This window comes from Athene cunicularia, assembly GCF_003259725.1.
Source record: "Athene cunicularia isolate RWA chromosome 2 unlocalized genomic scaffold, athCun1 chr2_part1, whole genome shotgun sequence".
NCBI classification, from domain to species: domain Eukaryota; kingdom Metazoa; phylum Chordata; class Aves; order Strigiformes; family Strigidae; genus Athene; species Athene cunicularia.
Window position 1 is genome coordinate 56,433,721 of NW_020799095.1, and position 13,472 is coordinate 56,447,192.

Here is a 13,472-nt window from a genome sequence, read left to right on the forward strand (position 1 = left end):
GGGGGGGGCGGGGGGTGTTGGGGGGCTGCTGAGCCCCACCGGGTCTTCCCGGGCGCCCCGAGCCGCCTCTCGCCCCCGTGGTCTGCCCACGGGTTTCGCGTGGGAAGGAGAAGTGTCGGCATCGACCTACTTACCGGCCCGCGGGTACCCCCCGGGCCCCCCGGGAGGCGGCGTCCGCAGCCCCTGGGTGGCTTCCAGGGGTGCGCGGAACGGGAGGTCGGCGGCCCTGCCGTAATGCTTCACGGGCCGCGTCTGAGCAGCTTCGCTCCGGGAAAAAAAAGTGTCGCCGAAGCCACCGGGAGCAAGAGTGTGCTCGGTCACGTTCCAGACGTTTAAAGAGTCGCCAAGTCATAATCATCTCTTAAGCTGTTCTAAATCTGTATTTGATTCTAGGAAGTAAGAGCCTGTTCCGAACTGTTCATTGCGTGGGGGTAATTTTTCAGTTTTCCTCTTTTTTTTTTTTTCACAGCTACCAGCACTCCCTGGGGACGATGGACCGCTCAGCAGCCGCCCCCGGCGCCCTGGAAGGCTCAGACATCGGGTCACAGAAAGACAGAGTGGTGACTGAGGAGGAATGGCTGCAAAAATGGGAAATGGGTAACATTGGGTTTCACAAGGAGCAAGGGCATCCGTACGTGACTTCGCACTTCTACCTCAGCTGTTTAAATAATTGCAGTGAGATTAATGACTTGACTCAATCAAAAAACTCTTAATAGAAAATAGACCATTTACAAAAAGAAAATGATTTTGCACAGGCAGAGCTTGCCACAAAAATATACATACTTCCGTGACCTACATTTGTCAAAAAAGGTCAGGGAAAAGAAAGGATTGAAATGAATTTAGAACTTTTGAATTAGGTTTTAAACTGTAAAGCTTGGATAGCTTGGCTAAAAAATCTTACATTTTTTTGATGCACAAGCTCTGCACTGCTGTTCATATGTCATGAAACTAGGGCCTAAAACAATATGCAGAGGGCTTTGAAGCAATTACTGTGTTCTGGAAGGCAGGGACCTCAGAGAGCAAACCTGATTATATAGTCTTTCAACCAATGAAACTTATATTTGAGACCTGTAGAAGTGTTTTGATTGATATGAATGTTTAATAATAATAATAGTGTTTAAGCTGTCTGTTGTGGCCCTCTTAAGAGGTAGGTTGGTTGGTTTGTTTACTTGAAAAGACAAACAGAACAAAAAGAAATGTGTTTCTAACAGAAATTAAATTTATTTCTAAGTAAATGGAAGGGGAATGTTTTTATTACTAACAGTGTGAAGCAGGTTGAACTTAGAACCTATGTTCCATCATGGCGTTTGTGTGCTACCTGGCATAGTGCGTAGCATTTGGCTTTTAATGTGCCAGCACAAATACTTGCAGCATTAAGTAAAACATTATCTGTTCTCTGCAGGCTCCTCCAGAAGTACCTGAATGTTCTTTTAAATGGCAGGAGTGAACTGAGGATATTTTTCCCTCTTTGTGGTAAAGCGGTAGAGATGAAATGGTAAAGCACAAATTATAAGAGCAAAAATCTTATGTGATCTGGGAAGTGGAGGGAGGGAGAGGGGGAATTCCCAACCTTCTATCAGCCAGCAGAAACGTGCTGCAACTCTGCTTGTAGGAAAACAGCCTCACTGGAGGCTGAAGGGAGGGGGAAATTTGGGTTCATTTGCTGCCATTTTGTATAGTAGCATAAATGGGATGGATAAGGACTAACCTGAAAGTCCTCCTGATTGTCCTGAGGTCAGTTTGGGGAACGATGACTTTGTGATGGCCAGAGTGACTGAAGCTGTGCCCTTACCATTGCTGCTTTTGGTGCTAGTGCTTAAATTGCCTGTGATGAGGCCAGTTGTGCCAGAGCACATTTTCAAGGGACCATGTAGCATGTGACATGGGGAACTTCAGTGATTTGGGCTAAATATAACTTCCTGTTTTTTACATTTACTATTTTACTTTTTACTTTTTTAAATGTGGGTTGTATTTATAATTAGGGACTGTATACACCAGTGTTTTTTCTTGGAGGGAAGGAACACAAACCAAAAAGCCCTCACTGAACTGCATCCTCAAGGAGTCAAGTTAGTCCCACTCACCAGGTTTTATCATGGTAGCTACTTCCTAGGCTGGCTGCGGGCTCTGACGCACGTTGCTGTTGCGCTGAGCCACAGCAGTGAAGCAGTTACCGCACCCTGCTGCCGGCTCCTGCCAAGCCGCAGAGGCAGCTGGGTGGACGGTGTGCCTCAGCTGCTGCAGTTCCGAGCAGAACGGATTTCAGTAAACTGAAATGGGCAGTTTCTCTGTGTAACAGTTACCTTTGTTCTCATCGAGTTCATAGAAATAAATGTATAATCCATTCAGTCTAAATAAAGCCCGTTAAATCCTTGTCAACTCTATGCTGAGTGGTGCTAATTTAAGCTCAGATCATGGAAGGAAGGTATTCAATAAAACATGAACGCTCCAGAAAGTCAGGATTAGACATACCAGTGCATCCTAAAACCAGGCTTTCCCTACTGAATAAATGCTGCATGAGATATACGCATTTGGTAGTGGCCCAAGCCGTGAGCCTCACATAAACTTGGGACCTCCCTCTGCTGTGTGCAGGCTGGTGGACATGGGACACAGCGTCGTTGGTGTGGAAGTCAGTGAGCAAGCACTGAGGGAGTTTTTTGCGGAACACAGTCTGCCTTATCACGAGGAACCAGTCCCAGAGATTTCAGGAGCAAAAAAGTTTCAGGTATGTTTCCTGCGTTGTTGAATAATCTGGTGTAGTTAATCATGCAATGCAGACAGAACTGAGCAAACAAGTCATTCTGCTTTTATGCCTCTGTCTTGCTGGTAATCATTCACCTCTCCTGAAGAGGTCTGAAAGGAAGGTCTGAGTTGTAATTTTGGACTGTGTAGTTCTTCTTTTGAGCTTATTAATTTTGCCTCTCTGAAGAGGATGAGGAGAGATACCTCAGTAAATGAAACCTGAAAATGTTTCTTACAGTTTTTCCCTATTGCACCTAAGTGTATATTTAAAAATAATATATGTGTCTATTTTAAGGGTTAAAGTATAAATATACACTTGTAAATGCATATCAAAGGATAGTTTGCTGATAAGTATAGTTTTGTATGCTTTGTATTGTAGAGTACCTCTGGGAACGTTTCTCTGTACTGCTGCAGTATTTATGATTTGTCCAGGTAGGAATACACAGTGTTTTGTACAATTCTCTGTAATCAAATGTGTTAATACTGTCATGTTATTTTATTTGAATCAGCCATAAAGATTTGGAATAGGTCCTCTCAAGGAAACACTAACTTGCATGAGAAATGTGAATAGCCAGTCTCCCAACAAAAACTAACTCTGTTGTTGTTAGATAAAGATGCCAACTAAATATCTTTAAATGGGCTTCTTGTTCTAAGCCATCCTGTGAAAGCTATAGAAAAATATGTTTGCTTTTACAGTAAAACCAAATTATCTTTGACATTATTGATGGTTTCTGTGAAGCAAAACCCTAGCACAATCCCTTACTCAGAGTAGCTTAGTAAAAGTAAAGAGAATATACCTAGAGGTGTCGTCTTAGCTTTTCCTGTAAATACCATATCTATTTTTTCTCTAAACTATTGATTAACTTATGCATAGGTAAGCTGTACACATTGATTATATGTGTCCCATGCTTTACTTAATGTGCTTTTCTCAACAGACTTGAAGTACACTACATCACTGCAGTGTATGTGACTACATAATATATTGTCAAACACTGACTCTGCAGGTGTCTTGACAAACATGGCTTGACTTGCTAATATCTTCTTAGGGATTTTTAGTGCTAAAGTGGCCTTAGTTAAAAGGCACAACAGAAAATGCAAAATACTTCAATACTGTCTGCACTACTGTGCCCTGAAAAATATTTCAACCCATTGTGCTTTGTGGCCTCGTCACTTCCCAGATTTTGTGGTGGCTTTCCACCTGACCTTCTGCTGAAGTGTCAGCTGGTGGGGGAATTTTGAATATTACCCAGTTGCTCAGATACTACAGGAGGACTTTGGACTCTCTCCTGCCTCTAGCATAGAAGACTCTGCCTTGGCAGTAAGGCATCTGGCATAGTTATTTGTCCTCAGAAGCTTCCTAGTGGTGTTGGGAACGGGCATGTTTAAATCTGTCCTAAAATGACCTCAGACCTAGGCTGGTCCTAGGGTAGCTGGAGATTGGAGAGCGTGCAAGAAAGTTGTGTTGTTTCTGGTTTTGTAATGTATCTTGTAGGAAGCTGAAGGTGCCCACAGACCTGCACTACAGTGCAGTTCTTGCAGTTCTTACTCAGACATGATTTTACCTAGATTATAAGGTTTTGGTGAAGTTTGTGTGTTTGTCTGCTTTTCTTACAAACAACTGTCAAGAACAAGGATTTGTTCCATGGCTGTTCAATAAGAAGAAGGAGGTCAAGTCTTAATCTTTACTTGGATGGGCTTTTCAGAGCTGCTACATATACAGGCATAACTGGTAGTTTAGGACACCAGAACATGGTGTTTACTCTATGATCCTTCTTTAATCTGCATAAACTAGAAAAAAAAAAAAAAAAGCATATCCATTACTAGAATCCAAAGTCTTTTAGACAACAGACTGTTGCTAAGACTTCTGCTGGTGCAGCTGACTCCAGTTGGTTAGAGTGGTGTATATATAACTAGTCCTGCAAAGCGAGTGCCTTGGAACAGATGGGCTGTATGTGAACGTGACTTTGTAGATACTGCCTGATTATTTTCCCTGCCTTGCCCCTGCAGTGGTGCTGCTTGCTGTGTAGATCCCTATAAATCCTTCTTGCTGTGAGTTGACAAGTTGCCCAGAGGTTGCTTAAGCTTATTGTCAGCAATTTTTGAAAAATTCTGTTCTAAATTTCATAAAGTAGCATGGTGAAATCTGTAACTTCCATCAGGACATGGTGGAATAACATTATGAAATAAACCAAAGATAAGTAATTAATGACATTTTCAGTGCATATTACTGGTTCCAGTACATAGTTTGTCATCCACAAAATAAATCTGCAGATGCATGTTCTGGATGCATGGTTCTGTACTGGGTGCAGTAATGGTGAAAGTATGAACTGCATTCCCTACAGCAGTCAGCAGATATCTGTGACTAGAAAAATGCACACACTCTTCTAGTTTCTGTGTACAGACAATTTGATTAATTGCCCAGTAATTATGGAAATTAAACTTACTTCTCTCTTGCTGAGGCTGGCCTGCTAACAAATCCCTTTGATCTCCATTAACCCAGCATTCATTAGAGGAGAACTCAGATGTGCTCCTGACCTTTGTCAGAATGAGACATTTCAAAGACTCTTGCTAGTTAAAGAGTAACAGGAATTACTGCTCTTTGTGAGAACTGTGGGACATATGTAAAACAAGTTATATTACACAACCATTGTGCCTCCTAATACAATTATGGCTGAAGACTTGGAAAAAAAAATTGCATTAATTGAAACTATTAAACATATGCAGAGATAGAAATTCATAACTTTAGTGATTAAATCCAGTGGGATCTCTGTAGAGATGTGAATTTCTGCTTTACAGGTTAATTTTTATTAGCTGTAGTAGTATCTAGACTGTGATCTCTTGTGCTATGTACCATATAAACACATAGCAGGAGATAATATAGAGCTAAAAGATTGGGTAGTGATACAACGAAAGGTACACCCAAGAGGAGCATCTCTAACACCTTGGCTTGATCCTGACTCCACATCAGGATGAAAGACAGCTGTATACCTTTTTTGACCTTTTCCTCATGGCTTGGTTTTCCTCAGGAGGAAATTGGATGTGCAGACAGGCAGGGAGCACCCAGACGCTCAGCAGGTCCTGAGATCTGGGCAACCAGGAGACCAGGACTGGAGTATGTCCACAGCATGAGGCTGCCTGAAGCCTGCGAGGTCTGTAGGCTCTGATGAAATCAGTGGAGAGTAAAATATATGAAATGCCTATATGGAGCCACCCCCATCATTCCAGTTAGACCAGATTAAAGTTGGGAAGAAAAAACCAAGTACGGAACACTTCAGGGGCTTGCCTAAGGTCATGCTGCAGACTCAGCTATGCAGAGAGGAGAACAGTCTCCAAGCCTCAGAAGATCAAGTGTGTCACCTGCCCCATTGGACTTTGCTTTGTCCCCTTCATGCCCATTGCATGATAAGATGTCTCTTCAAAAATCTCCTTTCATTTAAGAGGCTGGTTATTTAAATTAGGTGCTTAGTCTTGGCAAACTTTAAAAGAAGTCTGGTCTTAAAAGTGTTATCATGTCTCATCACAGTAGAGTGGGAAGTACAGGATCAGCTTCTAGGTTAAATGCCAGATACTTAGCAATGAAATGAGCAGCAGGGAGGGAGCAGTTGTGGTTTAACCTCAGATGGCAGCTAAGCACCACACAGCTGCTTGCCCACTCCCCACTCCTTACCCTGTGGGATGGCAGGGACAATCAGAAGGGTAAAAATGAGAAAGAAACTTGGGGTTAAGATAAAAACAGTTTAATAAAAAAAAAAAAAAAAGGAAAAAAAAAAAAGGCGCAGGGCACAGCAGTCAAAAATAGAGGAAAATGAAACCCAAGAAAGACAAATGATGCAAATGTAAACAATTGCCCACCACCAACCGACCAATACCCAGGCCAGTCCCCAAGCAGCACCCCCGCCACCCTCCCCCCAGTCCCCTGGTCTGGAATATCCCTTTGGTCAATTGGGGTCAGCTGTCTCAGATGTGTCCCTTCCCAACTTCTTGTGCACCCTCAGCCTCCTTGCTGGTGGAGTGGGATGAGGAGCAGAAAAGTTTCTGTGTAAGCACTGCTCAGCAATAACAAAATATGGCTCAGCAATAAGAAAAACATCCCTGTATTATCAACCCTGTTTTCAGCACAAATCCAAAGCAAAGCCCCATAGCAGCTGCTATGAAGAAAATTAACTCTACCCCAGACAAAACCAGTACAGAAGTGAAGAAAGAGGTGATGCAATTGGACTCTGACACCCGCCCAGTAGGCAGAAAGGTATTGCACAATTCCATACTCACTAAGTAAACTTACTTCCAACTTTCTTTAAAGTGATGCAATCCACATTATCACTACCTTACTCTTTAAATTCCTGATCTTGTAGCTGCAGCCTTAGTCCTGTTTGACCATTTTGCCTTTCTTTGCAACACATCTTCAGGTGTCTTGGTTTTAATACAAGGCCTTTGCATATCAGAAACAAGGCTCTTCCTTCCCACCCACCCCCCTGCCCTCTCAGCCTCGATATCATCTCCAGTGTCACCCTGACTGCTCTTACCACCCATCAGTAAAGGCGCTTCACAATAGTCTTAGCCATTGCAGGTTTTGGGTGGTCACTGAAGCCATCTGCCAGCAAAAGCTGTGTCTGTGCAGTGTTAAACTAGGGCAAGCAGTAGTGTAACTTAGCTTTTCTAACATTAAACAAATTTCAAGCTGAAGCTAATGGTCCTGGGCATATAGCTGGAAATTGAGGTGTTTAAGATGATTGAGTGTGATGAGTTCAATGACAGTAAAGGAATGAGGCACCTTCCTTAACCTGCATTTGAATTGATGTGAGGTTTTGAAGGTGGCCAAGAATTATTGACGTGCTGAATGCACGTTAAGTGCTGCCTCAAGGGTCATGGCAGGATATGATTGCCAGACCCAAGACTTAGTGCCCAAATGTGTTTAAGGTACTTTCCTTCCTCCCTACCTTGTCTCAGCACCCTCTAATGATGGGGAGATGCTGAGCAATTCCAGAACCTCTTTGGTATCACAGCAGGGCCATGTACCAGGGTAATTTCATGGGTTCCAGATCATACTGTTTTGGATCACACTGGACTGTAACAAAAAGGTAGTGGGGAATCTGCACAGCTAGCTGGAGAATCCTTGTGACTTCACAGAAGTATCTGAATGAATACGAAGGTGCCTTTTTACTATTTTTAAGCCTTTTCCTCATCTCCCTATAGCTCAATAGTTGGCAAGTTTGATGGGGTTTGGGACCGAGGAGCTCTAGTAGCTGTGAATCCATGCGACAGAGAACGGTTAGTAAATTTGATTTGTTACTGTCTTTTCTCTAATGTATGCAGTGACACATTTTTTCTCCTGCCACTTGTGGATGAGTCCTCTTTTATTTAAAGGATGAACCTACACGAGTTCTTCTCTAGCACAAGCATCAGCTGCAGTCACAGAGTGCTGTACTCAAGATTTTTGAGCTTCCTTCAGGAAGCTGTCTTGCCACTTGGTGGGAAAAATGTGGTTTGTTCCAGCCCAGCAGAAGCAGAGCTGCAAGTCTCATCTGAATTTTATTATTTCCTTTTCACCCCATCTGCTTCTCCTCTCTTTGTTCTTTTTTCCCCCCTCACTTCCCTTTATTCAAACTTTCCGTTCTTGCCTATAGCCAACCCAAATGTAGTTTGACCCTACCCTCAGGATTTCTTAATTAGATACATAATCTTGAATTCACAATAATTTTAAAAGATCAGTACTGTTTTGTGTACTGTATTCTAGACTGTGGCAGATGAATACTATGTCTTGTCTCTTAGTTTTGAGATGAGTATGCAAAAAAGATAAATGCTTGTTTATGAGTAAACAGTAACCTTGATTTGAGGTGTTTCATGTGTAGCATGATTTTCAAGCTTATGAAATTAAAACTGAACTTTGATTACTTTCAGTTCAAGTTGTGTCTGCACAGAAGTACACATTACCTCTTCTTTTGAATATTTTGAATACTATGCTTGAATGTTTGTACAGTTCCAAAATAACAGAGTATAACTTTCTCCTTTTAGCTATGTCAGTTTGATGATCACCCTAATGGAGAAAAATTCTTCTTATCTCCTCGTTACGGTTTCATATGATCCAAACAAACACAAGGGTGAGAACTTGGCACTGTTCATGTTTTGATTTTGCATGCTATAATACAAATTGCATATAGACGCGGTAGATATGTTAGTATCTTCCCCAGGTATTTTATCAGCATAGCTTTGTCAGCTGATCACACCAATACAACTGTGTGTTAAAAATTTTAGATGTTGACCAAGCTTGAGACAAAATTTGCTTTCTCTCTAACATTCAGACATGCTAAGGGTAAGTGGAGGACAGACTGGTATATTAACAATGAAATGAAACTGGAAACATGGCTGTGATAATGAAGCTGGAAGAGCAAATGCTTAGAGTAACATCCTGTCTGGCCTAGGGAGCTTGAAGCAATCCCAAGAACATTGGCTGCGCTCTATTTACCCAGTACTTGCAACCCAACATTTTGCCAATCCTGTGCCTCTCTCCCAGCCACTGCCATGGTCTGAATATGCTTGGAAGAGGTGAAATTCTGTAAAATCATAAAATATTTTTTCCTTTTATAACTTCTATTACATACCAAAGTCTGAGGTATTTTAAAAGTTTTGGGGTTTTTTTTAATTATTAACTCTCAAAAAAAAAAAAAAAGATTTCTTGCTGCTTTTAGGCTCTTCAGTATAATTATCCCTGAAAAAAATATGTCTTGTTATCATAAGCAACAATAGTCTAATTCATTGCTCTCCCTCTCACATTATTTAGCTTTTAGCTTTAATTATGCCATTGTAGTATAAAGAGATTGTAGGCCGGATTTACACAGCGCACTGAGAGTGGTTGTGTCCATGGCAAGTTTATGACTTCTGACAACATGGCTACCCTGACTGCAGCCTGGAGATGATGCAGCAGCATCACCTGAAGCTGTCTGGTGGCCCAACCAGGTGCCACGAGTTCTTGGACATGGTGTTTTCTGGTACCTGCAGATGGTGCTACACAGTGGGGCCCGATTATGGGCCAGGTCCTGTGAGTGATGGGGCTGGCTCTCCTGCTGCAGTGTAGACGTTTGTTTCCTTCGCGTGTCTTCTCTCTGATTAGCTTCACCTGTTTTCTTTCAGGCCCACCATTTTATGTTCCTGAATCTGAAATTAAAAGCTTGTTTGGTAAGTGATACTTCATCTAACCCTTAGGAATTTTTCCCAAAACAAATAAACATGTTTATATGCTTCTACCTTGCCCTGTGACAAGTGATAGAGAGCCATATGCTTCTTATCCAAGGGGTGGAGTCATGGAAAAATACTGGGGAAAACAAATACCATTTAGCCACAGGAATTTTGCTATCAAGGAAAATGCTCAGCTCTTCAAAAGATATGTAGAAAACCCAAGAGGCAGATACTACTGTCTCTTTCCTCCCCTTGGCATCTTTTCATTCTCCCAGGATTCATACTGCGTTCAGTGATCTCGGAGCTGCTGTCAGGCCCATTTGATGCTTTTGTTTTTGCACCTCATCACCAGCTACTCTGGTTTTAATACAAGGCTTACCAATTCTGCAATATCTGCTATACTTTTGTAGCCAAAGAAGAAAAGTAACTTGCCATGCAAAGAAAATGCTAAATGTACACCTCAAATCCCTCAGAATAATGAAACACAGAATTGTGGCAGGAATTTTATTTTAAAAGTTCCTCCTGATATGCTTTGATATTGCACTTCTTTTAAATTTACAGCTTTCTGAGACCCCTGCAGTGTGTGCAGTGAGTCACTGTCATGGACAGTTGCATCCCAGTGCAAGACTCCTAAGTTTTCCCCAGTGTATTTGCACCACTGTATTAGGGACTATGAGGAAATCTGTGGATAGGATTTTTTTTTTTCCTGATGGTTCGCATTTTTCAGTGACTAATTGTTCAGTAATTTGTTACTCTTTCCTCCTTTTCAGGCAACCACTGTGAAATTAAGTGTCTTCAAAAAGTTGATGACTTCTCAGACAGACACAGACAATGGGGACTAGATTATTTTCTGGAGGTGCTGTATGTACTCAAGTTTGTAGCTTGATTAAAATTAATTAAAACAACTTGCTTACCATCTTGCCTTTATTTTTATCTCACTTTTTAAAATGAGACATGTTTTGGTGCACTCTTAAAGCAGGCTTCAGTGTACAGAAAAATGCCTGTGGAACATTTTTCTCCATTTTGCTTATCAAGTCAGCTCTCCTACATAGCTGCTTTCACTGTCTTGAGATGCACGTAGCTTTTCTTAAACTTCATGCACAAATACGCATTCTAAAAATGTGTATTTTTTTCTTCCATATCAATTCAAATCATCAGAGCTGGGAAAAAGAAATGCTTCCGTTTCTTTTTGGACGTTGCCAGTTGATGTTGTCTGCCCAGTGCTCCGCAGGATGGCCTCGTCAGCTGGCCACCCTGGGAGCAATGGCAGCTGCTGTTCAAATACTGTTTCCCACGACGGTGGCCTTGCGCCAGGCCAGGCAGCTGGGTGAGAGAGGCGGGAAGCTGGCGCAAGTTTCTTCTCCCTATCCCTGTTAGTCGTGATTACAAGTCAGATGAGCTGGCAGTGAGTGGGCAACAATGCTCAGTGGCAGCTGCCAAGGGGGACCTGTCATCGAGCAGGAAAGGGAGGAGGGAAGCAAACTGGTTGACAATAAAGGAGAGAGCACAGGGACAAAATATCCCTGAGGTTTCTCTTGTCTGTGCTGCTTGCTCCCTCAAGAGTGCAGCTATGAGCAGAAAAAACAGCACAGGGCTTGTAGGGTGAGAGGCTTCAAAGAAAGCCGCCAGAGCTGTTGCCTGTTCAGCCAAACAGAAACCTTCCATTGTGGGTCTTCTATCACTTCTGTATGGATACTACTGCAATTTTAAATCACAAAGTTCAGGGCTCTCAAAACCCTTTCTGGCCCTGGCCTTCTCCCTTTTTGTTCTGCTGATTAAGGATACCAATTAGACACCAGAGTGAAAAGAGTAAGCGTATTTTACTGGTGATAACCAAATAATGTTATACAGAAGACATGCAGTAAGAACAGGCAGAATAATGTACCTAAAGCAACAAACGGGAAAATACATTACTACATGAGACAGAGAATAGTGATTAAGATCCATCACCACTTGCCTATGTTACCAACATCCAGACCCGCAGCGTCTGGGCAGCCCCGGTTACAGCGAGGGTTTGCAGAGCCTGTCCCGGCAAGTGGGAAATCCTGCATGGTGTGTCCACCTCTAGGTGAGGCACCCAAAGTCGCTGCAAACGGGCCCGGCCTTATATAGCAGAGATCGACAGGCCAGAATGGCTGGCACCTTTGTTTTGAGCGGAAAATTTCTGGTTTCATTCTCTTGTTGGATTCCACCCAAAGCCTGGCTCAGCGGGGGAAACCAAGGGAGTTTCTAACAAGGTCAGATACTTGGGTTCTCAGCCTTCAATAAGGCTGAGAAAGGAAAGTTGAATACATTTTCTCCTCACTACTGATTATATTTTGTCTAAGCTTCATCTTTCACTAGTGAGTTTACATATTTTATTAATGGCTACATGCTAAGTTAGCACCTTCACCTTGGGGCCTCTTGTTCAGGCTGCAATATTTCAGTGCTTTAGCACTTTTTACATCAGCATAGGTGGGTTGTTATAACTTAGTACAATACCTAGTAGCTCAATGGTTATCAGTTACAAAATATATAGGATTCATCTATAGGTCAATTCTGGCTTGGGGCCTGTTGTCCAAGCCTTAGCACTTCACCTTTGCAGCTGATTTTAAAAAACGCTGGAAAGGTACAACTGTGATGTGGTCTATTACAATTCACCAAGACCAGAAGGTGAGTAAAAGCCATGGGGCCTCTTAGAGTGTTGTAGTCCTAGAGCTGTGATGATGATTTTGAGCACAGCAGTCCCCGAGCTACAGCCCGTTGCAACTCTCGGTATTGCTTGTAGCTACTGGCACTTTAAGCCTGGACTGACAGAGAGAAGAAAGGATGCAGCCAGTGGGCCAGGGAACGCTGGGAGCTGCTATTTTCATATATTTTCACTTCTGGCCAGTACTGCGGCTACCAGGTCAAAGCATCTCCTTCCTCTCAATCCAGAAGTTTTTTTCAGGTGCAGCATGGGAGCAGTGTAAGTTTATCTGAGGCTTGCAGATAACGCAGCAGCCGTGACAGGCCAGGCGCTCGATGGCTCTGCCGTGCGTGTACCGTCCGGTTACTCTGAGGATACGCTGTAAATGCGCCTTGCAGGACGAGCGTGTGCTGTCCGTGCACCTTCCAAGATGCGCGCACTTACCTGTTTGAGAAAAGCGGCTGCTAGCGATGAGTGTAAATATTTTAATTGCATTTTCAAAAGCTTCCCAGGACAGCAAGAGAAATCCGATGAAACTGCGACCGCATCCTTAGCCCGATACGGGCATCGATAGCACTAGCGGCGGTGCGATAACTTGGTAGAGGCGTGTCTGCACCGACCGGGGGAGGATTTACCGGAGAGGGCGGCCCGGGGGCGGCTGCTGAGCGGTCCATCGTCCCCAGGGAGTGCTGGTAGCTGTGAAAAAAAAAAAAAGAGGAAAACTGAAAAATTACCCCCACGCAATGAACAGTTCGGAACAGGCTCTTACTTCCTAGAATCAAATACAGATTTAGAACAGCTTAAGAGATGATTATGACTTGGCGACTCTTTAAACGTCTGGAACGTGACCGAGCACACTCTTGCTCCCGGTGGCTTCGGCGACACTTTTTTT

The 13,472-nt window shown here is 42.9% G+C and overlaps 1 protein-coding gene across 5 annotated transcripts; it reads left to right on the top strand.

Moving 5' to 3' along the window:
* Nucleotides 1-23: 23 nt before the first annotated feature.
* On the top strand, nt 24-10,816 carry TPMT (thiopurine S-methyltransferase). 5 transcript variants are annotated; one of them, XM_026843031.1, is made up of 9 exons: nt 24-200; nt 470-631; nt 1,403-1,495; nt 2,590-2,722; nt 3,119-3,171; nt 7,933-8,007; nt 8,752-8,837; nt 9,868-9,912; nt 10,683-10,816. In XM_026843031.1, the coding sequence occupies exons 2-9, from the start codon at nt 492-494 to the stop codon at nt 10,796-10,798; spliced, it is 741 nt and encodes a 246-aa protein (XP_026698832.1). In that variant the 5' UTR covers nt 24-200; nt 470-491; the 3' UTR covers nt 10,799-10,816. The 5 variants fall into 5 exon arrangements, with proteins under 5 accessions (XP_026698832.1, XP_026698827.1, XP_026698831.1 ...); XM_026843026.1 differs by lacking the exon at nt 24-200 and adding an exon at nt 251-347; XM_026843030.1 differs by lacking the exon at nt 24-200 and having other exon boundaries at nt 259-597.
* The last annotated feature ends 2,656 nt before the right edge of the window (nt 10,817-13,472 follow it).

Bases quoted from the DNA above. Each gene is read 5' to 3' on its own strand.
- TPMT (XM_026843031.1), top strand. From the start codon at position 492: ATGGACCGCTCAGCAGCCGCCCCCGGCGCCCTGGAAGGCTCAGACATC. The intron at 1,496-2,589 runs GTAAAGCACAAA...TGCTGTGTGCAG, and splicing joins AAAGCGGTAGAGATGAAATG to GCTGGTGGACATGGGACACA. The intron at 8,008-8,751 runs GTTAGTAAATTT...TTCTCCTTTTAG, and splicing joins AATCCATGCGACAGAGAACG to CTATGTCAGTTTGATGATCA.